The sequence below is a fragment of the Gigantopelta aegis genome, chromosome 7, assembly GCF_016097555.1.
Source record: "Gigantopelta aegis isolate Gae_Host chromosome 7, Gae_host_genome, whole genome shotgun sequence".
Taxonomy (NCBI): domain Eukaryota; kingdom Metazoa; phylum Mollusca; class Gastropoda; order Neomphalida; family Peltospiridae; genus Gigantopelta; species Gigantopelta aegis.
In genome coordinates this window covers 19766928-19794552 of record NC_054705.1, presented here as the reverse complement: position 1 = coordinate 19794552, position 27625 = coordinate 19766928, and the positions used below count along the sequence as shown (strand labels likewise).

The 27625-nt window shown below is 39.2% G+C and overlaps 2 protein-coding genes across 2 annotated transcripts; both read right to left on the bottom strand.

The window, feature by feature from the left end:
- Positions 1-121: 121 nt before the first annotated feature.
- On the bottom strand, positions 122-17360 carry LOC121377954. Its single transcript, XM_041506047.1, has 8 exons — positions 17354-17360; positions 16350-16517; positions 14999-15248; positions 10919-11034; positions 6980-7129; positions 2322-2348; positions 1252-1256; positions 122-469 (listed from the first exon to the last, which is right to left on the bottom strand). The coding sequence occupies exons 1-8, from the start codon at positions 17358-17360 to the stop codon at positions 122-124; spliced, it is 1071 nt and encodes a 356-aa protein (XP_041361981.1).
- A 559-nt stretch (positions 17361-17919) lies between these two features.
- On the bottom strand, positions 17920-26580 carry LOC121377761. Its single transcript, XM_041505852.1, has 3 exons — positions 26368-26580; positions 24196-24319; positions 17920-18536 (listed from the first exon to the last, which is right to left on the bottom strand). Exons 1-3 carry the CDS (start codon positions 26429-26431, stop codon positions 18365-18367), a joined length of 360 nt encoding a protein of 119 aa, XP_041361786.1. The 5' UTR covers positions 26432-26580; the 3' UTR covers positions 17920-18364.
- Positions 26581-27625: the final 1045 nt, after the last annotated feature.

Sequence of the window (27625 nt, the reverse complement as noted above, 5' to 3'; positions counted from 1 at the left end):
TATAGCTACACTGAGCTGTGATTATAATATCTAATAAAACAAGATTTTTTAAAAAGTAAATGTATATATGCAAAAGACTACAAAGGTATCAAAGTCCATATCGTCACAATCGGACAGCTCTTCAGAAATTTGAATCTGGTTTAGCCGGATCCACAAGCGCTGGCTCAGTTTGAGCTGAAATGTAAATGAGAGCATTCTTAGTCAGTTGGGGAAGTGATGGATCTTTAGTAACTTCGTCCTTGCTCTGTGGCAGCACCTTCTTGAATGGAAAGAGATCAGTGTACGCTGGAGGGCTCGCGTCCGTTTTTCTATCTGAGATCACTGCCAGGGTGAGTGTACGGTTCGCGCTGCGACGCGAACTGTTTCTGCGATATCGGCAAAACAATACAGTTATCAGTATGATGGCGATGAGACACAGGATGACGGCACCAGTAACTGCACTGATTGTACCAACATGTCTGACCAGCAGGTAACCAGTCAATTCGTACCATAGTCATTTCGTACCCAATTTTACCATTTCGTACCCAAGTCATTTCGTACCCTGGTAATTTCGTACCATAGTCATTTGGTCATTTCGTACCATAGTCATTTCGTACCATGTCTGTTTGGTCATTTCGTACCTTGGTCATTTCGTACCACAGTCATTTCGTACCTCAGTCATTGTGCAGCTTAGTTGACTGATAGATAGTAAAATGTCGAATTACTGATTTAAAAAAATAAACAATAGGCTAATGCAGCTATATTGAAGCCCCACCCAAACAAACGAATAACAAGAAAAGGATGATATATTACATATATGTAACATATCAAGATCTTCTAAGACAAGCTGATCTCAGTGCTAAGGACGTAAGCCTATATAACATGAGGGTGGGGGGGGGGGGGGGGGGGAGTCTCGTATCATATGAAATGATCATCAGTGGCAATATACATACGTTCATTTAAACCTTTGCTCACTTTACAAGGTCTGTTTATACGTCAACGTTTATTCGTCAACAATAAAAATAAGAAGTGGTATACCATGACAAAAATAAGATGCAGAGTATGAAACCACTATGGTACGAAATGACCAAACATTATGGTACGAGATGGTAAAAAGTAGGTACGAAATGGCTATGGTACGAAATGACTGGTATGAAATGTCCAAAGCACTATGGTACAAAACGACTATGGTACGAAATGACCATAAACTATGGTACGAAATGGATGGTACGAAATTACTTTGGTACGAAATGACTAGTAACCGACAAGCAGATCATCTGTGGAGAAATAGTAGAAACGAGAATAGAAGGAATGGTGAAGAGCGCTGCCACCTTGTGATAAGCTTGTGTGTGTGTGCGTGTGTGTGTGTGCGTGTGTGTTTGCGTGTGTGTGTATCTTGTATATGCGCGTGTATGTGTGTATGCGTACGTGCGTAAAAGTGTGTATCTTGTATGTGTTTTTGCTATGTGTGTGTGTCGGTATTTGTGTGTATTTTGTATCTATGTATGCCTCTGTGTGTGTTTTGTGTGTGTGTGTGTGTGTGTGTGTGTGTGTGTGTGTGTATCTTGTATGTGTGTGCTTGTGTTTGTGTCTGTGTGTGTATGCTTGTGTGTGTGTGTGTTTGTGTGTGTGCGTGCGTGTGCGTGCGTGCGTGTGTGTGACGTGTGTATATTGTGTGTATGCCTATGTATGTACGTATGTCTGCATGTGTGTGTCTGTCTCTGCTTGTATATATGTGTGTGTGTGTGTGTGTGTGTGTGTGTATCTTGTATGTGTGTGCTTGTGTTTGTGTCTATGTGTGTATGCTTGTGTGTGTGTGTTTGTCTGTGTGCGTGCGTGTGCGTGCGTGCGTGTGCGTGCGTGCGTGTGTGTGATTGTGTGTATCTTGTGTGTATGCCTATGTATGTACGTATGTCTGTATGTGTGTGTCTGTCTCTGCTTGTATATATGTGTGTGTGTGTGTGTGTGTGTGTATATGTGTGTGTGTGTGTGTGTGTGTGTGTGTGTGTGCACGCGCTTGTGTGTGAGCATGTGTAATAATAATAATACTAATGATCACTATTATTATTATCTTCTTCTTTTTATTATTTATTATTATTATTATTATTATTACTATTATTATTATCATTATCATTAGGTTATGTGGAATATAGTCTACTGGTTAGAAAAAAAAAAAAATCTACACAACTCTAAAAAAAACCCAAAAACCCACCTTTTTTCTGAGAAGCAATTATCCCCTCCCCCGCTAATTTTGGAACTGGTCAAGGTAAGCTAACCTAAATTTGGTAAGAAATAAATACAAGAAGTATTCAAAGACAAATTAATGTTAATACGACACGTACCTTTAGTTTGACTGTCGCTCTCTGGTTCTGAAAAATCAATGTTGGTATATAGCAATATGTGAAGCAAATACTATATACACGTTGTTGTTCTTGTTTAGTCACTTATTTACTTATTTGCATTTTGGGCCAGCAAGTCGCGATCATTCCCGTAAACCACTCCACCATTGTTTTAACATATAGCACCTTCTCGGAACATCCTGGAAATAGTCTCGCTTAAAGGAAACATGACACGAGACCATATTATAGCTCATTTTAAAAGAAAAATGATATAAAAATAATATACAAATAACTTTATAACAATAAAATACGTTTAGTTAACTTAAAATGAAGAAATTACGCTAATCAGTATCAAAGTACGATTTATGCATATTTCTTCGTGAGCGTCCGGAAAAAAAGGGAAGTGACGTCAGAGCCGCTGTACTCTTCCATTGTTGTTAACTGTTTATATATGGAGTAAGGGGCTTACGATCTTTTCAGTCCAACAGTGCCGTACTGCGCGGCCTTTGGGTGTAAAAATAAACAGTTTAAACGATCGGGATTGTCTTTTTATGGTTTTCCAAAGGATTGTATCCGAAGAAAGACGCGTGTATTTTATCGCAAAAGAAAAGATTGGACACCAACACCGCATAGTACTTTGGTGTCAGCCTATTTACAGCCCGGAGCCCGAACGTTACCCGGAGACAAAAACAGTACTCGGTTGCGAATGCCGAGGTGTACATTGTACATATTTGGCACAAAGATACACCTCAGCATGATGTATTTATATATGTTAAAACAAAAATGTAGAATTTTTTATTTATTTATTTTTTTGGAAAAAAAAAGATTTTTCATGTTAGGGCTGTAGGCCTACATAACAAAATCTGTATTCACCGTCCGAAGAAGGAAACGTCAATAAGTAATTAAATATGGCATATACAAACATGGGATTTGGCATGAGGATACATCTCAGTACGATGTATTTAAATATGTTTTTAAAAAACGTGTAGAAAACAATAATAATTTTAAATAATGTTTTTAATCTTCGGGCGGAATACGTCACAAAAACGTTCCTCATCGCCCGAAGCCCCAAAGCAACACGAAGTTCAATACAAAATAAACCACTACTGTCGGTGTCGAAATAACTATTATGTTTCATCCACGGATTCTTTTTCAGCGAGATTCCTCGCCTCCACGTCATTTCTCCGTCTGACTATGTTGACTTGTTTTTTCGTGACTCGTATGACGACCATTCTGCAGAACGCCACGGTTGTTCGCGTTTAGTCTCTACATGTCCGAGCCTGTCCTACCAGCACTGGAAGATTGACCGCCCCACTCTAAGAAGAAATAGGAAGCGGGGTCGGCCCCTACTACTCTTTTTCTAGACTTTACATTGCTTTATAATGATACCATCTCGTATCCTCCAGAGTCGGGCCCGTCCGCACCACTATACCAACCCATGACGACTGGACTATACCCTAGTCTGATACTCTACTCGTTCAGACAGATCCGGCTTCTCAAGATCTGTATTTCAGCACAGCACTACACCTTCAACGTCTATCGACTGTCAATCTAGGGGTTTTCTTGACGGGATGCAACCCATCTCGTCCATTTAAGCTGTGCACCCAAACGGCCTTAACGAGGCCACTCGCGTGGACATATCGATCGGACTTTAAACGTTTAGATCTGCGTTCAAAATTTTATGTCGAAATTACTTCTTTTTTGTAATATTATTAAATAGTCCGATCCTCTCTTCTTTCTCTTATTTAATTTTGGACTGTCCTTCTAAAATGCTCCAAATTATATAAATATTCGGCCGAGCAGTCAATTCTTTTTTATTTTTGGCTTGTAACCTTTTTCTTTTTTTATTTATTCTATTAACGTTTTTACTAATTGCTATTTTCAAAATTCTGCCCATTTTCACCCCCCCCCCCCCCCCCCCCCCTCCATCCCGAGTCAGGCCACCGATCTTATCGGATGTCGGACTCGGGATGGGCGTGTTCGAAACCCTAGTGGTATATGGGCACGTTAAACTAGTTATCATCATCATCATCCACGGGCTGACTTGAGAATCGGAGTGTTTTAGTTAATTGGTCCTTTCTTTCCGTGGCCTGCACATGTGATTCCTGATTGGCAGGTGTATATTGCAGGGTATCGACCAGGTAAGTGATTACCACGGTCTAGACATACGTACAAAATACGTGCCAGTTTTTTTAAGATCACAGGGTATTGTGGCGTAACCTGTCGCGACTATAGTACAATGTTAATGGACATTATCAGCCGCCCTGCTTCATTACTGTAAATAATGCTGTAAAACCCTTGATTAAGTAGACTTTCCCATCTAAAATTACAAAACTGACCAATTACGTAGTACCAAAGAAAAGAAAATTATCAATTGGGTATCGTGAGTGGTCGTTTTTACTCTAACGCACCCTACCAATAGGCCTAATAATATGCTACTTTTTTATGAGAGAAAAATACTATAACCCCATTTCGTTCTATTGATGCAAATAGAAATATATTTAGGGTAAAAGTTGATTATACTCTCAAGTCATTTATGTTGTTTTACAAGCCAGGTTAATGAAAGTGAAGCGCCTTGTCGTAAATTAAAGCGTTTGTTTACACTGTGCATACAGATTTCATTATGTACAGCCCGAACATAAAAAATGCGATATTTTCTAAAAAAAAAAAAAAAAAAAAATGTTTGTCCTACATTTATATTTTTTACATATTTAAATACATCATATCGAGGTGTATCTTTATGCTAAATATGAACAGTATACACCTCGGCATTAGCATCGAGTTTTGGTTTTGTCTCCGGGTTACTTTCGGGCTCCGGGCTGTAAATTGGTCGACCGGTCTGGTCTGGCACCATCAGTTTCTCCACCCTCCGACTCGCTATCCGTTTTTTTTCTTCAGTATCACTGTTGTAAGTAAATGTGTGTCTTTCTTTCATTTACTAACAGCTCATATTGATACGGCAAAACGTTTTGCGAACGAACACTCATTGTTTTGGTAAGCTGTGCAAGTCTTAGATTCTTTATGAGTGGTACGGACTAATGCTTTTAAGTGTAAGGCTTCAGATCAAGCGACGCGTCTCTGACGTCACGGACCTCGTGATTGCCCTGCTCATTAAAGATCGGCAATTTCCGCTAAGAGCTCGTATCTGGGGTTCTTTTATGGAGATATTTTAAGTAATTAATTTTTTATAATTTTTTTTTTTAGGTGATTCAATTTATAATTACTTGTACATGGTTGGTGCCAAATATGGTTTACGTGACATGTTTCCTTTAATGCACGGTCGGTTTAGGATCGATCCCCGTAGGTGGCCCCATTTGGCTATATCTCGTTCCAGCCAGTGCTCCACAGCTGGTGTAACAAAGTCCCTGCTATGTACTATCCTGTCTGTGGGATGGTGCATATAAGAGATCCCTTGCCGCTAATCGAAAAGAGTAGCCCATAAAGTGTATGGTCATTAACCATATGTCTGACGCCATATAACCGTAAATAAAATGTGCTGAGTGCGTCGTTAAATAAAACATTTCATTCCTTTCTTCCTGGAAAAAGTCTACATTTTGTTTTCTTTAACGACACCACCAAAGCAAATTCATTTACTAATCATCGGCTATTGGATGTTAAACATTTAATAATTTTTACATATAGTCGTAGAGAGGAAACCCGCTACATTTTGTTTCCATTAGTAGCAAGGGATCTGTTAACGCACAATCCCACAGACAGGACAGCATATACCACGGTCTTTGATATACCAGTCGTGGTACACTAGCTGGAACGAGAGATACCCCAATGTGGCCACAGAAGGTGATTAATCCCAAACCGACCGCACATCAAGCGAGCGCTTTACCACTGGGCTACGTCTCGCCCACACGTTTTCAAATGATAGAACAACAGATTGAAATTGACCCACAGTAAACCATACTTATTTCGTTCATTAAATTCTTTGACAGGCTTGTGTATTGATATAAAAGGCCCATGAACAAATATTAATTTCTGCTAAAATTATTGCCAAGAAAAAAAGGCATAAGGAATTTCAATTGCAAGCCCTACCTTATGGCTGCGTTTATGAAATACAAACGCATACACACATGTATATGAGAGAGAGAGAGAGAGAGAGAGAGAGAGAGAGAGAGAGAGAGAGAGAGAGAGAGAGAGAGAGACGGAGGGATAGAGGCAGACAGACAGACAGAGAGAGCGAGAAAGAGAGAGAGAGAGAGAGAGAGAGAGAGAGAGAGAGAGAGAGAGAGAGAGAGAGAGAGAGAGAGAGAGAGAGAGAGAGAGAGAGAGAGAGAGAGCGAGCGAGCAGAGAGAGAGAGAGAGAGAGAGAGAGAGAGAGAGAGAGAGAGACACATACAGAGACAGAGAGAGACAGACTGACTGAGGCGTGCGGGGAGAGAAGAAAGAAAACGACACTTGTAAAAGCTCACTCTATCTTCCAGCGGATACAGCACCTGTCCGCCTTATATTCAACGGTTGATCTTTGGGCCGCTCAGTTATGTAATATACAGTGCGTGTGTACGATCTCAAACTGACGTCATTGTAAGTGAACCGATAATACACAGTGCGTGAGTGCAATCGAAAACTGATTCGACTAGGATATAGTCTATGGTGTGTGTAGGTGTGTGTGTGTGTGTGTGTCAGGCAAAAAAAGAAGAAAAAAGACTTACTATTGTAATATTTGTCTTGGTAATACTTGATGCTGATTTGTGAAGTGAAGGGGTAAAAGCCATCGTTCCTGTACAGTATTCTCATGGTACCCCGAGTACCCGTGTAACGCTCAGTGTTTCCATCACAGTGTCGCTTAATTGTCTTTGTACCTACAAACAGAACAGAAAAGAATAAAATAAAATGAAATAATAAAGAAAGAAAAAGGAAATAAACAAAAGCAAAAGCAAACAAAAATAAAAAAATACTATGAAGTAAAATTAAAATGGAAATAGAAATGGTACGAACTATAATTGTGACGTTCCTGAGCGGGTTTTTGTCGATCTCTATCTTTTCATAGTTTCTCGGTTATTATTTTTATTTGTTTTTGTCTTCTGGTTATTCTTGTTACTAAATACAGTAATCGCTAGCCCTATCGTGTTACTAAATACAGTAATCGCTGGCCCTATCTTGTTACTAAATACAGTAGTCGCTGGCCCTATCTTGTTACTAAATACTGTAGTCGCTGGCCCTATCTTGTTACTAAATACAGTAATCGCTGGCCCTATCGTGTTACTAAATACAGTAATCGCTGGCCCTATCTTGTTACTAAATACAGTAGTCGCTGGCCCTATCTTGTTACTAAATACAGTAGTCGCTGGCCCTATCTTGTTACTAAATACAGTAGTCGCTGGCCCTATCTTGTTACTAAATACAGTAGTCGCTAGCCCTATCTTGTTACTAAATACAGTAGTCGCTAGCCCCATCTTGTTACTAAATACTGTAATCGCTAGCCCCATCTTGTTACTAAATACAGTAATCGCTAGCCCCATCTTGTTACTAAATACTGTAGTCGCTGGCCCTATCTTGTTACTAAATACTGTAGTCGCTGGCCCTATCTTGTTACTAAATACAGTAGTCGCTAGCCCCATCTTGTTACTAAATACAGTAATCGCTAGCCCCATCTTGTTACTAAATACTGTAGTCGCTAGCCCCATCTTGTTACTAAATACTGTAGTCGCTAGCCCCATCTTGTTACTAAATACTGTAGTCGCTAGCCCCATCTTGTTACTAAATACTGTAGTCGCTAGCCCCATCTGAGTGTGTAGTCTAAATACTGTAGTCGCTAGCCCCATCTTGTTACTAAATACTGTAGTCGCTAGCCCCATCTTGTTACTAAATACTGTAGTCGCTAGCCCTATCTTGTTACTAAATACAGTAGTCGCTAGCCCCATCTTGTTACTAAATACAGTAGTCGCTAGCCCCATCTTGTTACTAAATACTGTAGTCGCTGGCCCTATCTTGTTACTAAATACAGTAGTCGCTGGCCCTATCTTGTTACTAAATACAGTAGTCGCTAGCCCCATCTTGTTACTAAATACTGTAGTCGCTGGCCCTATCTTGTTACTAAATACAGTAGTCGCTGGCCCTATCTTGTTACTAAATACTGTAGTCGCTGGCCCTATCTTGTTACTAAATACAGTAATCGCTGGCCCTATCTTGTTACTAAATACAGTAGTCGCTGGCCCTATCTTGTTACTAAATACAGTAGTCGCTAGCCCCATCTTGTTACTAAATACAGTAATCGCTAGCCCTATCTTGTTACTAAATACTGTAGTCGCTGGCCCCATCTTGTTACTAAATACAGTAGTCGCTGGCCCTATCTTGTTACTAAATACAGTAGTCGCTGGCCCCATCTTGTTACTAAATACAGTAGTCGCTGGCCCTATCTTGTTACTAAATACTGTAGTCGCTGGCCCTATCTTGTTACTAAATACAGTAGTCGCTAGCCCCATCTTGTTACTAAATACAGTAGTCGCTAGCCCTATCTTGTTACTAAATACAGTAGTCGCTGGCCCTATCTTGTTACTAAATACTGTAGTCGCTGGCCCTATCTTGTTACTAAATACAGTAATCGCTAGCCCTATCTTGTTACTAAATACAGTAGTCGCTAGCCCCATCTTGTTACTAAATACTGTAATCGCTAGCCCTATCTTGTTACTAAATACTGTAATCGCTAGCCCTATCTTGTTACTAAATACTGTAATCGCTAGCCCCATCTTGTTACTAAATACAGTAATCGCTAGCCCTATCTTGTTACTAAATACAGTAATCGCTAGCCCTATCTTGTTACTAAATACTGTAATCGCTAGCCCCATCTTGTTACTAAATACAGTAGTCGCTAGCCCTATCCTTATATGGGAATATCAGGAACGTTGCGTTATATTGCGTTGCGTTGGTTTTATTCACAGAAAAGTGGGGATTGGGATATGGCTCAATCGGTAACGTGTCCGCCTGTCGTTCATCGGATCAATCCTTCTCAGTAGACCCATTTGCAGTTTAGGCTATTTTCTGTTCCAATCAGTTGTCGTATGTTCTGTCCTGTCTGTGGGAAAGTGCATATAAAAGACCCCTTGCTGCTTATCGGAAAGAGTAGCCTATGTGGCAGCAGCGGGTTTCCTCTTAAGAAATATGTCAGAATGACCATATGTTTGACGTCCAATAGCCGATGATAAGATAAAAATCAATGTCCTCTTGAGGCGTCCTTAAATAAAACAAACTTTTCATGGAAAAGTGTTGTATGAGACCATATTACTTTTGCATTTTGATGGATATTTACTCGGCTGTTTTCGGCAAACTACGAGCCCCATCACGGAATTTTGATTTTCCAGCCAATCATATTATAGGATTATGATTTGCTGACGAAGGAAAATGGTTCATAATAAAATCGTGCAGCCCGTGTATTTTGAAGGTATTGGGGTATAAATACTCTTCAATTCGAATTTTGCTATTGAACATGAGTGTTGCGTTCTTGTAGCTTTGTTATCATTTGAACTTGTGATAGCTTCCAAATTCCAAATTTCTAACAAACAAAGAGAAAGAAATATGGTCTCATATCACACTTTACCTTATTATTAACAGATTTATAAACAATCAAATATTAGTAATAAGTAATTGGATTTTAAAGTTTACTAGAAAATGGACGGAACGCATTACCACTAGGCTACGTCCCGACCCTACTAGAAAATACTTTAATAGTGAGTAACGTCCAGGGGTTTGAGTATGTGGGCCAAACACTTGCCGAATAAGCAAGGACGGAATCGATATGAAGGATACTTTCAGACTTTAATAGGGAGTAACGTCCAGGGGTTTGAGTATGTGGGCCAAACACTTGCCGAATAAGCAAGGACGGAATCGATATGAAGGATACTTTCAGACTTTAATAGGGAGTAACGTCCAGGGGTTTGAGTATATGGGCCAAACACTTGCCGAATAAGCAAGGACGGAATCGATATGAAGGATACTTTCAGACTTTAATAGGGAGTAACGTCCAGGGGTTTGAGTATGTGGGCCAAACACTTGCCGAATAAGCAAGGACGGAATCGATATGAAGGATACTTTCAGACTTTAATAGGGAGTAACGTCCAGGGGTTTGAGTATGTGGGCTAAACATTTGCCGAATAAGCAAGGACGGAATCGATATGAAGGATACTGTCAGACTTTAATAGGGAGTAACGTCCAGGGGTTTGAGTATGTAGGCTAAACACTTGCCGAATAAGCAAAGACGGAATCGATATGAAGGACACTGTCAGACTTTAATAGGGGATAACGTCCAGGGATTTGAGTATGTAGGCTAAACACTTGCCGAATAAGCAAGGACGGAATCGATATAAAGGATACTGTCAAACTTTAAAGGCACAGTCCGGAGTTTGTTGCCATTGTTAAGGGTGTTGTTGACTAACAGACTGAAATTGCATGTGAAATACATGTTTCTGGTCGTTTTACTATTTGTACTAGGTCAAACTTCATTTTATTTTTTGTATTTCTAATTTTTCCGTACGTACGAAATTAATGTGAAATGAAACCCAATTTGGTCTACTTACAAACATTAGGTCGACCAGAAATGCATTGCATATACAGACACTGCACACGCACGTACACACATCCACACATCCACATACCGTCTGTAATAAGCAGTTGTTGATCGTTACAGTCCAGGTCATAACCGGAAACGGATCTGATTTCCAGGTGTATGGGGACGGACCAGAATGGTCTGATGACCCAGAAACAATGCGATCTGAAATTTAACATTCACAAGACATTTATGATTATCGGTGGCGTCGTGGTTAAGCCATCGGACATAAGGCCGGCAGGGCCGTCGCTAGGATTTTTTTATGTTTGATTTTGGGGGGAGAGGGGGGAACTGATTAGTTAATTGTATAAAGAGAATTTTCTTTAAGTTTCTATATTTTTTCTGCCCCCCCCCCCCTCCTTCCCCCGCTAGCTACGGTTCTGGCTGGTAGGTACAGGGTTCGCAGCCCGGTACCGGCTCCCACCCAAAGCGAGTTTTAATGACTCATTGGGTAGATTTAACACTACTATGACTTTCAACCACTGACAACTAACAATTAATATCTAACCCACTATCCGGGACAGAAAACCGGCCTCAGTGGCGTAATTGTTAAGTCATCGGACATAAGGCTGGTAGGTACAGGGTTCGCAGTCAGGTACCGGCTCCCACCCAGAGCGAGTTTTAATGACTCAACGCGTAGGTTTAAGACCACTACACCCTCTTCTCTCTCACTAACCACTAACAACTAACCCTCTGTCCTGGACAGACAGCCCATATAGCTAGGATGTGTGCCCAGAACAGCGTGTTTGAACCTTAATTGGATATAACCACGAAAATAAAGCTGACATACTTAATTTGACGTACACAATTTAGTTTTTCTTTATAGGATTAGAAATCGACATATTGGATGGTTAGTGTAGATGAATCCAATTCCTGTTATCGGGAAATACCCCTTTAAATACATTTCAGCCATCCGCATGACGTCATTATTAAAGGGACATTCCTGAGTTTGCTGCATTGTTAGATGTTTCTGACTAATAAAATATTTCTACGAGTAAAATTAAATATTAAATATATTTTCTTGTTTAGAAGATCGGTGTCTGCATATTCATTGTGTTTCTGGTCGTCTTAATATAACAAGCCCAAACTGGACTTTGTCTTGAACAAATATTTTAGGAAATAAAATGAAATGTAACCTAGTACACATATTAGAACGATCAGAAACACGTTTAATATATAGCCACTGATATTTTTATGCAGAAAAATATATTGATATGTAATTACAATCATTAAAAAGTCTCTGTTAGTCGATAACATCTTAAAAATTGCAGCAAACTCAGGAATGTGCCTTTAATATTCTGTTCGGGGCGGGACGTAGCCCAGTGGTAAAGGTCTGTTTGGGATCGATCCCCGTTGGTGGGCCCATTGGGCTATTTCTAGTTCCAGCCAGTGCACCACGTCTGGTATATCAAAGGCCGTGGTATGTGCTATCATGTCTGTGGGATGGTGCATATAAAAAATCCCTTGCTGCTAATCGAAAAGAGTAGCCAATGAAGTGGCGACAGCGGATTTCCTCTCTCAATATCTGTGTGGTCCTTAACCATATGTCTGACGCCATATAACAGTAAATAAAATGTGTTGAGTGCGTCGTTAAAATAAAACATTTCCTTCCTTTCGTTTTTTTTAAAGTTAAATTTTTCTGGTTACCATATTATAACATCATGTACAAATATGAAATACAAGCTTAAATGCACTTTAAAAAAACTCGCTATGAACGGAGATCGTCAAAAGTATACGCTTGATTCGTCGCCTGTGCCGCCATAGCTTGGCAAAGCACAAACGACAGCCTGTTGTCAGTTTCAGTTAACACGTGCGTTTGCCGATTTCAAATTGTAGGGTTCGTCTAAAAAAATTAAAAGAGAAATCTTGCGCTGTACGAAGAACGTTCGATTGAGGATACGGTACTAGAGTCTTTCGTTAAAACCGGTTTGATCCTGACAACGTATTATCGACAATCGTACCTTCCTATTTCAGAATTAATATTTTATAAAGTGTTAGTAGAACTTTCAAAGTTTAGTTTGTATACTAGTAACACATTAATCATGTATATATTTTTTAAATAAAATATAATAAAATAGACAAGGAACGTTTTCACTTCTTAATCTTACGTGTTAAAATCGACAAATTCAAATAAATATTCTTTCGTTTGGAAAGGGTAAAGTTTGGGGGGGGGGGGGGGGGGTTAACGACATCAAAGTTAGAGCATATTGATTTAATAATCATCCGACGCCATACAACCGTAAATAAAATGTGTTGAGTGCGTCGTTAAATGAAACATATCCTATCCTTCCTTCCACCTGCTGTTGGATGTCTAACATTTGGTAATTTTGACATATAATCTTAGAGAGAAATCAGGTGCATGTGCAGGGGGAGGGTATTGGGTATAGCCCCATATAAACTTCGCTCAACACAGTCTATAATCCCAACCCCACTGAAATCCCTGCACACGCGCCTTGGAAGCCCGCTACATTTTTTTTTTAGCAAGGGATCGTTTATATGTACCATCCCACAGACAGTATATCACATACCATGGTCTTTTATATACCCGCCGATGGGGATCGATACTAGACTGACCGCGTATTTCCAAAAAAAAAAACCTTTTTAGGTCTAAGTAATGAATAAAAATAACAAATAGTCTTGAAAAATGTTACGTAAATCGAACACAATACCCTCCTCCTCTACCCCTAGAGCGTTACGTAATTAGTAATACCCACTTACATGTAACGCGTATGCCAACAGCTGGCCACTGTCAACATTTCAAGGCAAATCCCCCACCCACCGACGCCTGGAAAGGCGTTGTACCATACCTCTATGGATATAAATATGTTTTGGAGATATGAGACGACCCCTCAATCAAGACAGTTAAATTTGTTCAAAAATTGCGAAATCTCATGTGATCTCTTGTTGGGGAATTCTACACTTGTGATAAGCCAATCAAAACCGAGATCGGTAGGAGCCCGTCAAAAGTGTCCCACTCTCGAATAACTGGCTTTGTTTTTGACCTGGATAAGCCAGCGTAGTGAAACCAATGCGGATTGCGGCGTCATATATGCACCAAACGTAATTGGATTTACTGTTCTATATGCTTAAATAATAAAAATATTCCGGATACTGCCGCTTTAATACTCTGTTCTGAAAGACGATGCGTGTTTTATGTTCTCGACTTAATGTACAAGGAAAGCGCCAGGCAGGACCGATCTTAGTACAAAGAAGCCGCATTATACATCTCATTTAGAATACGTTTCACCATACGACCTAAAAACTCCAGAGTTTCGAATACTTGAAAAAACTATTCGAATATTTCGAATAGCAAATTAGCGAGCGAATATTCGAATGTTCGGATCGAACCCTAATATATATACATACATATATATATATATATATATATATATATATATATATATATATATATATATATATATGTGTGTGTGTATGTCGGTGTGTGTGTGTGTGTGTGTGTGTGTGAGAGAGAGAGAGAGAGAGAGAGAGAGAGAGAGAGAGAGAGAGAGAGAGAGTGTGTGTGTGTGTGTGAGAGAGAGAGAGAGAGAGAGAGAGAGTGTGTGTGTGTGAGTGTGTGTGTGTGTGTGAGAGAGAGTGTGTGTGTGTGTGTGTGTGCGCGCAAGCGTATGTGTGTGTGTGTGTGTGTGAGAGAGAGAGAGAGAGAGAGAGAGAGAGAGAGAGAGTGTGTGTGTGTGTGTGCGTGTGTGTGTGTGTGTGCGCGCGTGTGTGTGAGTGTGTGTGTGTGAGAGAGAGAGAGAGAGAGAGAGAGAGAGAGAGAGAGAGAGCGAGAGAGAGAGTGTGTGTGTGTGTGTGCGCGAGCGTGTGTGTGTGTGTGTGTGTGAGAGAGAGAGAGACAGAGAGAGAGACAGAGAGAGAGAGAGAGAGTGTGTGTGTGTGTGTGTGTGTGTTGTGTGTGTGTGTGTGTGTGTGTGCGCGCGTGTGTGTGTGTGCGCGCGTGTGTGTGTATATCCTTCATTCTGTACGTGTACAACGGACGACGTTTCTCCTATATTTGTATTTGTATTTTGTGTGAGTACAGTCGTGCTACATAACACAATGTCCATTCATAACTTGATAGACTTCTTTCAAAACACGAAAAACAGTTACTAGCTGGAACAGGAAAACTTACTTGAAGGAATCTTGAACATCCGGTGTGTAGATGTAGCCCGGTTCATCGGATGCGATCAAGGAAGTCTTTCCGCATGGAGCGAAATAACCTGTTGGCGGCATAGTCGACGACGTAGGCCAGTCTCTAAACGTTGTTGTAGTTGTAGGTCTGGCAGTTGTTGTAGTTGTAGGTCTGGCAGTTGTTGTAGTTGTAGGTATAGCTGTTGTTGTAGTTGTAGGTCTGGCTGTTGTTGTAGTCATCAGCGGATCGTCTGGCAAACAAACATTATTGTTTATGTAACTAAATATATTGAGAAATGATTTACCAAGATCTCCAGTATTATATATTTTTCTTTTCCATTATATTCGTTGTTACTTTTTATGTATTTAAATTTCTCCATATTAGTGATAATATTTTATGTCATATAAAAATGATAGTAATTTATTATAATTATGTTTTTATGTATGTTTTTAACATACAATTGTGTTCAGGTGTCACTTAGATTGCCTGAACTTTCTCCCACACCCATCAGGCCTGGCGCTTATAAAACGTTTAGAGTCTTGACTCGAGATTCTAATAGAGTCTGAGACACTAATGTCATGACAACGCCATATAAATTGTATGCGTGTGACGTCATTTGAGATTGAGTCTGGACTCTAAACGTTTTATAAGCACGGGCCCTGGTATTGCCAATATGAGTTAGCAGTTTGCGGATTATTTAGATTTTTCATACTCCGATGAACGTAAAATAAATAACAGACAATACTTATAATTAAATTTGAATCATACTTGCTAATAATAACACAAAACGTTCACACTATTTTGAATTAGTTTTGGTCCATAAATAATAACGCTCAATAAGACAACTTGTCTATATAAAATGATGTCATCATCAGATATGACGTTCCCTGTCGACGTAATCTTTTACGTTCATGGAGAAATGAACGAAATCTCATTGCTACATGTTGACCAATGGGATGACGTTATATTAAAATTAATGTAAGGGGAATTTAATTACGTAGTATTGTCCAGCTATTGACATAATTAGACATGGCCTGGGGCGGGGCGTAGCCAAGTGGTAAAGACTCGCTTGATGCGCGTTCGGTCTGGGATCGAAACCCGTCGGTGGGCCCATTGGACTATTTCTCGCTGCAGCCAGTGCACCATGACTGGTACATCAAAGGCCGTGGTATGTGCCGTCCTGTCTTTACAAGATGCCTTGCTACAAATGGAAAAATGTAGCGGGTTTCCTCTCTAACACTAAATATCAAAATTAACAAATGTTTGACATCCAATAGCCGATGATTAATATATCACTGTGCTCTAGTGGTGTCGTTAAACAGAACATACTTTAACTTTAGACATGACCTACTTCTGTCTTGGTAGTATCTGATCTTGACTGGCATCATGTACCCTATTCTCTGGAAGTTGGACTCCAGAAGGACAGTCATGGAACCACTGTATCCTGTGAACGAGATGCGGCGCAGCCACCTCATCCATCCTGGCTGACCTTCACAGAACGATCTCAGCTTGGCGTTTCCTTGGAATACAGAAGAAAAGAATGCCTTATTAAAGTGACAGACCCTAGTTTTTAAACACTAAGACATAGTTTCCACTATTAGAGCCGTTTATGATCACAGAAGTCAAACATTACTTACATTTAATATTGTTTAGATTATCCATTTCCGTACAATCGAAGTGTTTCTGGTCATCCTGGGCCCGTGCTTATAAAGCGTTTAGAGTCCAGACTCAATCTCTAATGACGTCACACGCATACAATCTGTATGGCGTTGCCATGACGTTCATGTCTCTGACTCTATTAGTCTCGAGTCTAGACTCTCAAAGTTTTATAAGCACCACATCTGGGTGTTTCTAATACACAAAAGGCTTCTTTTTTTTTTTTCTTTTTTTTCTTTTTTAAAACGCATTTGCGTCTCACAAGTAACGGCCATGGAGTCGCGATTTAGTTTTAAGTTTAAGAGTATTTCAACGTCACAAACTCTTGTTTCACTCTGTTGTATCCAAATTTGTTACAGGTTTGTAAATTAAACAAACTTAGTGTCCATTTTTTACGGGTTGAAACTAGGTTCTAGGGTAAGAATATACGTTACTGTTTAAAAAACTAGGGTGGTCTGTCCCTTTAAGATGTATAATGGCGACCTCCCTCAAAAACTATTTGTTAATTTTCCTTTTCCAAAATAATATTTTGTATTATTAAATTTTATTTATTTATTTATTTTATTTATTTATTAGTCCCCCACCGGTCCAACCTAAGTGTAAATTAAAATTCATCTCCGTCCTGTTTGTCTGTCTGTCTGTCCGTCTATCCCAGATATAGTTTTCCAGATAGTTTTTGCAGTGCCTCAATATATTGACCTGACATTTTGTATATAGCTTTATCATGTAGCGGTAGAGTTACGGGTCACGCTTGACATTCATGGTGAATAATCCATTTTTTGACCGTCATGGCCCTTGATTTTAGGAAATATGAAAATTTGTTTTCCAGAATTTCTTTTCGCAACGCCTCAGTATACTAAAATGGAATTGTGTGTATAGTTTAAAGGTTCCGATTAATACAATATTTCTACGATTAAACTTACATATTTGTAACGAGCCCAAACTGGATTTTAGGAAATAACATGAAATTTAAACTAGTACAGATATTAGAACGATCAGAAACAGGTTTAATATACAGCCACTAATATTTTATGCAGACAAAATCAGTTTGATATGTAATTACAATCGTTAAAAAGTCTCTGTTAGTCAATAACATCTCAAAAATTGCAGCAAACTCAGGAATGTCCCTTTAACTGTTACAGATCATGCTTGACTTTAATAACGGTTTATCAATTTGTCACATAGAGTTATGGCCCTTGAACTGTTCGGCTGGTAGGGGATATGTATTGATTTAGCAGTACTTTCGGAATATATATATATATATATTTTTTTTTATTATTATTTTTTTTTTTTAATTTATTATTATTATAGAGGATACTCCCCGAGTGTCTTGTGATATCATAATTTATCAGTGAATCAGCACGAGTTTATAATAGCATGAAATCCTAGGCTTATATCACAAGACACGTGGGGAGTATTATCTTATCATCCATTATAATTCTTTTCATTTGCGATAGTTGTAAACAATGTCAGTAATGTGGGTTGAATGTCATTGTATTTGGCAGCGGTAGACTCGTTAACTAGCAGAACGGTAGTGGCGTGACGTCAGTAATGATAGGTTCAGCGCCGAAACAAACACAGTGACGTAACAAAATATTGTCTTGTGATTAAAATTTGACCAATCAAGATTTTAAGAAGCGATATCTCCTGCGTACATACATACATGCGCACGCACGCATATACACACGCAAAAAAAGAATTCCAAGTACATTAAGTAAATTGTTTTCTGAGTGCCTCTACTTCATTAATTGTGTTCTTACCGTCTTTAACGGATGTCATCAAACTACAGTTATACGATCTGTATGGAATGAAGGCTGGGCGAATTTCCAGGTGAATCGGGAGTCGAGGGTTGGTGGCTTTGAAGACCCATTGACAGGAAAATCTAAAAAACAAAACACAAAACTTAAACCAAAACAAACAAACAAACAAAAACAAGCAAACAAACAATCAACACAAATAAAACAAACAACACAAACAAAACAAACAAAACAAAACAAAAACACAACCAAACAAAACAAAACAAAACAAAACCAACCCAAAACAAAACAAAACAAAACAAAGCAAAATAAAACAAACAAACAAACAAAACAAAATCCAAATTCAAACAAACCCAAAACAAACAAAGAATAAAGGAAACAAAGCAAAACTAAAATAAGCAAACAAACAATTAAAAATAAAACAAACTAATATAGAAAAATACCATTTAACATAACACAATATTTATAATGTTAAATATCGATATGTATACGAGCTACAGAAACCTATGTATTAAAATGTAGGATATCCGTCTGTGACCAGTTGGGCTATTTCTCGTTCCAGCTAGTGTACCACGACTGGTATATTAAAGACCGTGGTATGTGCTATCTTGTCTGTGGGATGGCGTATATAAAAGATTCCTTGCTACTAATAGAAAAATGTACCGAGTTTTCCATTAAAAAAAAGGTGTGTTTGTTTAACGACTCCTCTACAGCACATTGGTTATTAATCATCGGTTATTGGATGTCAAACATTTGGTAATTCTGACTCATATCAAACAGAGGAAACCCGCGACATTTTCTTAATGCAGCAAGGGATCTTTTATATGCACTTTCCCACAGACAGGAAAGCACATACCACGGCCTTTGTCCAGTTGTGGTGCACTGGTTGGAACGAGATTTTCCATCAAAGACTGTACATTAAAAACACCACATTCCCAGTCTGGAGCTCGACGTGGTAAGATGTGTTTTTTCGCTTGAGCACACTGCACGTGCTTTCGCGGCTCGACTGGTGATCCTTCACTTCGCTTGTTTTTGTCAGCGAAGTGAAGTTTTCTACTGGGATGTATGCAGCCATTGGAACGGATTGAATGCTGGAACGCTTCTCGTTTCGACAGTCTGCACCACCAGGTTGGATTCTTTTTTAGCGAGATTCCTTGCCTCCACGTCATTTCTCCGTCTGACTATGTTGACTTGGGGTTTTTTTCGTGACTCGTATGACGGCCATTCTGCAGAATGTTCGCGTTTAGTCTCTACATGTCCGAGCCCGTCCTAGCAGCACTGGAAGAGTGACCGCCCCACTCTAAGAAGAAACAGGAAGCGGGGTCGGCCTCTACTATTCTTTTATAGACTTTACTTTGTTTTATTGTGATACCATCTCGTATCCTCCGGAGTCGGGCTCGTCCGCACCACTACACCAACCCATGACGACTGGACTGGATCCGGCTTCTCAAGATCTGTATTTCAGCACAGCACTACACCTTCAACGTCTTTTGACTGTCAATCTAGGGGTTTTCTTGACGGGATGCAACCCACCTCGTCCCTACAAGCTGTGCACCCTAACGGCCTTAACGAGGCCACTCACGTGGACATATAGATCGGACTTTAAACTTTTAGACCTTCGTTCAAAAGTTCATGTCGAAATTACTTCTTTTTTTTAAATATTATTAAATAGTCCGATCCTCTCTTCTTTCTTTTATTTATTTTTCGACTGTCCTTCTAAAATGCTCCAAATTATATAAATATTCAACCGAGCAGTCAATTCGTTTTATTTTTCGCTTGTAACTTTTTTTCTTTCTTTTTTAAAATTCTATTAACTTTTTTACTAATTGTTATTTTCAAAATTCTGCCCATTTTCAACTCTACCAGCCCCCCCCCCCCCCCCCCCCCATCCCGAGTCAGGCCACCGATTTTATCTAATTTCTATTTGACCACCCGATCTAATCTAGCGACCAAATTTAATGAGTAGAATTTTCTTTATTAATTATATTAATTAGAGATGCGCATCAAAATTGCTCGAAACTCTAGTGGTATATGAGCATGTAAAAATTATTCGCACTCGCACTAAAAACACCAACTTATTGAAGTCCAATACAAACTTTAAGTTTTGTATCCAAGCTGTACCTATTTTCATTTTACCCATGGGTGAGATTTAGCTCAGTCCATAAAGCTCTCGCCTGAGGTACTTGCATCGTAGGATCAAACCTTCTAGGCAGATCCGTTGACATTTTTCCTCATCTCAACCAAACATAATTGTAATTTTGACATATAATTTTAGAGAGGAAACCCGCAACATTCTTCCGTTAGTACCAAGGCATCCTTTACATGCACCATCCAACAGACAGGATAGCACATACCATGACATTTGATATACCAGTCAAGGTGCACTGTTTGGAACGAGAAATCGCCCAAAGGGCCTACCAACGGGGATCGATCCAAGACCAACCGCGCATCAAGCAAACGCTTTACCACTGGGCTACGCCCTGCCCTTGATCCCAACCAGACCCGATGATTGGGGTTTCAATGGCCATCTTATGTTCATATAAATTAATATCTCTTACTACCAATTGGAACAATATATAGGGTTTCCTATAAAGAAAGTCAAAACTACCACATGTTGCACGCTCGATCGCCGATGATTAATTATTAATATGTTCTAGTGGTGTCGATAAAGAAAATAAACTAACTTTTATATTCATGGTACTATCGGTCATCAACCAACAGAGAAAGAGAGATAAAGTAGATAGATAGATATATAGACATACGGACGGACGGACGGAGGGACAGACAGACATGCAGACAGGTAGGTAGAAAAACTGACAGAGAGAGGGAGAGATAGAGAGCAAGAGAGAGACAGAGACAGACAGAGATAGAGGCAGACAGATTAAGAGAGAGAGAGAGAGAGAGAGAGAGAGAGAGAGAGAGAGAGAGAGAGAGAGAGAGAGAGAGAGACAGAGACAGAGAGACAGGTAGATGGATGGATGGATGGATGGATGGATGGGCGGGCGGGCGGGCAGACAGACAGACAGACAGACAGATAGATCAAGTGCACAAATAAATGTTTGAGATGACGTCTTTCCTAATTTTTTACAATATCTTTGGGTGTTTTTTGTTTGTTTTTTTGTTGTTGTTGTTTTTTGTTTTGTTTAGTTGTTGTTGTTTTGTTGTTGTTGTTGGGTTTTTTGGGGGGTTTTTTGGGGTTTTTTTTTGGGGGGGGGTTTTGGGGGGGGGGGGGGGGGGTTAATATAGTTCGCTTACCCTATCGAAAACACGAAACGCCATGATATATTCTTTTCGATGGAATTTTTCTAGAAGATCTACTTGACCATAGACTTTTTAAAAGAAATTTGAATAAAAATTATCTTTATTTAATTATTAAATAACATTTTTTTAATAATTCTGCTGTGCAAACATATCTGACAAAGCGATCCTCTAAAACAAAACCCCCAGAAAAACAAAACGAATCGAACGCCGTTGAAATTTTAACTTGCACTCAATGAGAGGACATCGTGTCATCATTATTTAGCTTCGTATTCATTTCGTTTTAGATATTTTATCGCAACTGCTCTTCATATTCCTTTTTATTGGTACAGTTGTTTAAATCACATTTGTTATTATTTCTCAAATACGATCAGATGCATTGGTAATCATCAAACTTAAATACGAAAAAAACGAGACAAAGAGAGATAATTTAATCATGCATTTTACAAAAAGGTAAATACGATTTCTCTATTTTCATTGTAGCTAAAATACAGTCACAGTGAAAATACGACTTTTCACCGGATATCACTTTTATGGTTTCTGTAGATCTATATATTTCATTGCTATGTATATAATAAAAACTGTTATTCACAAAACAAATGGATTACGACCAGGGCCCCATTTTACCTTATGCACTAAAGGTGATCTTAGCGCTACGATAACTTCAAGTGCCTTATGTCACGCTTCTTGAATTCGATCAATACATGTAAACAAATCGTTAGAACAAATATACAGATCGTCTCTTCGACTGTGCTGACATAATCTCGGATAATTTGTGGGTCTGCATTGTATTTATACCAACGGGTTGAACACGTATAAACGAATCACTACGCAGTTGCATGGAAAACAACTAATTTTGCGGGTGTACATTTTGAAGGCCTATACATGAAAAAAGGTCTTTGTTAGAAGATTTAGCCCGAATTTGAGGCTTTGCTCAAGCGCTAGTAGAGGAATCACACACACACACACACACACACACACACACACAGACAGACATACACACACAGACAGACATACAGACAGACATCCCGTCTGGTACGCTTATGCGCGTAGTTTTCAAGTACTACTGCTTCAAAAAGTTAAATCAAAGATGCGATTCGTTCACAATTTCTAATGGCAATGTATGTTTATTGTTATATTCATTATATTTTGTTATTTTCATTTTATTTTGTTATTTTTATTGTCTTTGCTTCATGTTCAATGAATGTTATTTGACTGGAATCAGTTGGTGATCGTGACAAAAGCTATGTACGGAATCCAACCCTGGTATACTGTTATGGGGAGGTGACTCACTTTTTGATTCCTGGAACGTATGTTTTCTCGGGGAATTGCGCCAGGTCGGTTTGTACTTCGTCACGTGTGGGTAAATTTGTTAAAGTAATTCTAGTAGGCAGTTTGCGCTTGTACTTTAACAACTACTTCTTATTGACAAAGAGATTGAATAATGATAGACCTGTTTGCAGACGACATATTAAGAGCTTACCTAAACCAGACCTGTAGGAATTATATATGATATCGGGGCACTCTGTGTTGTGGGGCATAAACACACCTTATAATAAAAAGTAAATTTTGTTTTAATTCAGATCACATATTTTCAGAATTTCATAACTGCAAATTAGATTATTAGATAATTAACAGTGTGTGTGTGTGTGTGTGTGTGTGTGTGTGTGTGTGTGTGTGTGTGTGTGTGTTTATGTGCATGTCATCAGAGCTACATTAATTCCATTGAGCTCTGTCATGTGCTAGTTTCGTCGTTCAGATTTGTATGTTGTGTGTGTATTCTTTAACAGATATGTGACGTAGAGTTGTGTGTTTGGTTTCTGATTTTATCTACAATTCTTGAGAAAACTACAGTATACCCCTGAAAACACAATGCAATTTTTTATATGTACGCCTTGGGGCATGAGTTGTTGGACAGATGGATGGATGGATGGATGGATAGATAGATGGATGGATCTGTGAGTGGCTAGGTGGATGGGTGTGTGGGTTTGGGTGAATGGATGTATGAATGGATGGATGGGTGAATGGGTGGGTGAATGGGTGGGTGGGTGTGTAGGTGGATGGTTGGGTGACTGGATAGGTGGATAGGTGGATGGATGGATGGATGGATGCAAGAATGGATGGATGGATGGAATGATGGATGGATGGGTGGATGGATAGATGGATATGTGGGTGGATATTGGGTTCGCTGACTGACTGTTTTATTTAATTATACAACTAGAGCACATTGATTTATTAATTATCGGCTATTGGATGTCAAACATTTGGTAATTATAAAATTAAAGAGGAAACCCGCTACAATTTTCTGTTAGTTGCAAAGGATTTTTTTATATGCAATTTCCCTCAGACAAGACAGCACATACCCCGACCTTTGATATACCAGTCGTTGTACTCTGGCTGGAAAGAGACATAGTCCAATGGGCGATCCCAGACCGACCGCGCATCAAGCGAACGCTTTACCAATGGGCTACATCCCGCCCTTATATGGATGTATCCATGCATTTCTTATATAATATTATAACTCACTGTTCTGAAGGGTCTATTAAACTGGACAATGACTTCATTGTCTGCTTTCTGATGGTTGCCGTAAATGTATCTGTGTCCCCACAGATGTCCCGGTTTGGTGGCATTGGCCATGGTGCTTGACTCGCTAACAAATATAAAAACAAAACAAATAGTGCCACATCAGCATCGTCGATAACACGATATCGTGTGCTCGATATATCGTGTGTTCGACACAGCCAGTAACAAAAATACAAACAAATAGTGTCACATCAACAACTTCGATAATACGAGAAATACTATGAAATATGTTCCAGGTATCGGGTTTTCGAGACATCCGTTGTGAGAGTTTACTGGATAATATATACAACAATAACCTTTGGAGTTATTATTAAATTTTTATTTGTTTTGAACTGGGACCCATTGGGCTATTTCTCGTTCCAGCCAGTGTTCCATAACTGGTGTAACAAAGGTCGTGGTATGTACTATCCTGCCTGTGGGATGATGCATACAAACGATATCTTGCTGCTAATCAAAAAGAGTAGCCCATGGAGTGGCGACGGCGGGTTTCCTCTCTCAATATCTGTGTGGTCCTTAACCATATGTCTAACGCCATATAACCGTGAACAAAAAGAGTAAAGTTTGTTTTATTTAACGACGCCACTAGAGCACATTGCTTTTTTATCTTATCATCGGCTATTGGACGTCAAACATATGGTCATTCTGACACTGTTTTTATCTTATCATGGGCTATTGGACGTCAAACATATGGTCATTCTGACACTGTTTTTATCTTATCATCGGCTATTGGGCGTCAAACATATGGTCATTCTGACACTGTTTTTTTATCTTATCATCGGCTATTGGACGTCAAACATATGGTCATTCTGATACTGTTTTTTTTTAGAGGAAACCCGCTGTCGCCACATAGACTACTCTTTTACGACAGGCAGCAAGGGATCTTTTATTTGCGCTTCCCACGGGCAGGATAGCACAAACCATGGCCTTTGTTGAACCAGTATGGATCACTGGTCGGTGCAAGTGGTTTACACTTACCCACTGAGCCTTGCGGAGCACTCACTCGGGGTTTGGAGTTGATATCTGGATTAAAAATTCCATGCCTCGACAAAATATGAAAAGTGCCGTAGATTAAAAGTTTCTCTTTGTTTATACGTCATATCAGCAAACATTATGAGTGATTTTTGTTTGTTTGATTTTTGTTTCTGGATTTATTTATTATTATTATGTTGTTGTTGTTTTTTTTTTTTTTGTTGTTGTTGTTTTTGTTTTTTTGTGGGGGGTTGTTGTTTTTTGTTGTTTTTTGTTTTGTTTGTTTGTTTGTTTGGGTTGTTGTTTTTTTTGCGGGGGGGGGGGGGAGTTGTGTTTACACCTCCTATTAGCAAAACTTAAGAGTGCTTTTTTGTTTGTTTGTTTGTGTGTTTGTTTGTGTTTTGTGGGGCTTTTGTGGGGGTTCGGGGAGGAGGGAGGGTAAATGATTCCAAGTTGTCTTGACGTAAAAATAAAATAAAAACTTTTTTTTTTTTAAATGCTAAAGTGGATGTAAACAAAACATAAGTTGTAATGAACGTCGTCTGTTCGAACAGTTTCAAATTATTATTTCTAGAATTTGCTTTTTCTTAAACTACATGCAGACAAAAAGGAATAATCAAATATAGTTTTTTCAAAGATACGCTACTCAAGAAAATATCATTTCAAACTCCATAAGCAGATGACATTTTTTTTTTTTTTTTTTTTTTTTTTTACCGTGTCTCAATTTTCATTAGGCTAGGCTACAGGCTTAAAGGTTAAAATTTGTTTGGTTTTGAGACTTCACTAGATCACATTGATGTATTAATCATCGGCCATTAAATTTGGGTAATTTTGACATAGTCTTGGTGAGGACACCCATCACATTTTTCCATTACTATTAAGGAATCTTTTATATGCAACATCCCACAGACAGAATAGTACATACCACGGCCTTTGATATACTAGTCGTGGTGCACTGGCTGGAACGAGAAATAGCACCAATGAGCCTCCATACGGGGATCGATCCCAGACCGACCGCAATCAAGCCAGCGCTATACCACAGAGCTACGTGCACATTCAGAACAAGCTGTTGTAGCGCACGTCTGTCATGGCTACGTCCCACCCTCCTACAGGTAGAAATGAGGTCTAATATAAACCATGTATTACCTGAATACGTCAGGGTATGCGTAAAAGCAACCAGGAACAACACTGCTGTAGATACGTATCCCATAACGGTAAAACAAATACGTGTTCCCTTAAGAGTTCGCCAATTTCAGTTTAGTCTCCGCGGGTAGGTCGTCCCGTGTGCAGATTTAGAACAACTCTTGCAATAAGACTATATCCAACAGGGAAGAGTTTCGTGATACACTAGCAATTACCTGTCTTCACAACAGCCAATGGGAGTCGCGGTTATTGTTGTTGTTGTGTTGTTAAATTATGAATTGACAGAACACTTTGACATAATACACAGTGGCGTATTGGGTGGAGGGGTTGGGAGGGGTTGATACGTATCGTTAAGGGCGTTAAATGGTACAACATAAATCCGTAATTTCAGGAGGTGAAACAAACTGACGTGTTAATTAAATATTTCAAAAGTTTGTTTTGTTTAACGACAGAAAACCCGCTACATTATATATATATATTAATTGGTAAAACATTCCAACCAGTGCACCACGACTGGTATTTCAAAGGCCGTGGTATGTGGCATCCTGTCTGTGAGATGGTGCATATAAAATACCCTTTGATACCATGTTTCTTAGTGTTCCTGGAATGGGACAGCATGCCCAAAATGCGCCATAAAACAAATTTGCGACAATTGCAGGAAATCGACGTCAAATGGTCAGATTCTGGCGAATGCACGCGAAACTCTGGGAAAGGTTTAGGGTAGTGATGGGTATTTAAAGCTGCAATGCTCGTAATGATGCCTCTTTTCCGTTTCTACGTAGACGAGTTGCAAGATGCCAGGACTAAGCCTGCCGAATCGAAACAATGCAATAGGCAGCCTCCAGTTAGGAAAATCGTAGTTTGTATTTGTATTGAATAAACAAAACGGGACCCGGAAATTCGTTCGGTATTCAGAGTAGGGTTTTCCGGTTTTCAGGGGTTTATTTCAGTGGTTAAAGCTGCGTAAAACGCGGGACCGTGAACAAATTTCGGTGTTGAGGGAATTCCGGTTTACTGAGGGTCCGGTTTAGAGAAGTTTCACTATATATATATATATATATATATATATATATATATATATATATATATATATATATATATATCTTTAACACAGGCTACAATAGTTAAGCAACGATGTGCTCGTCGGCAGGTAACAATGGAACACTTTGTTAAGCCCGACTGTTAAAAGTAAAACTCTGAACATTTCTTGACGTTTCAATGTGTTACATGTTCCAAATGCATTTGTGTTATTTGTTCACAA

Coding starts and splice junctions, on each gene's coding strand:
- LOC121377954 (XM_041506047.1), bottom strand. Junction 11,035..14,998: donor GATGTTCAAGATTCCTTCAA/GTAAGTTTTCCT, acceptor GTTAAATTTCAG/ATCGCATTGTTTCTGGGTCA. Junction 2,349..6,979: donor CCAAGACAAATATTACAATA/GTAAGTCTTTTT, acceptor TTGATTTTTCAG/AACCAGAGAGCGACAGTCAA.
- LOC121377761 (XM_041505852.1), bottom strand. CDS start 26,431: ATGGGATACGTATCTACAGCAGTGTTGTTCCTGGTTGCTTTTACGCAT. Junction 24,320..26,367: donor GCATACCCTGACGTATTCAG/GTAATACATGGT, acceptor TATATTTGTTAG/CGAGTCAAGCACCATGGCCA. Junction 18,537..24,195: donor TTAATAGACCCTTCAGAACA/GTGAGTTATAAT, acceptor TTTGTTTTTTAG/ATTTTCCTGTCAATGGGTCT.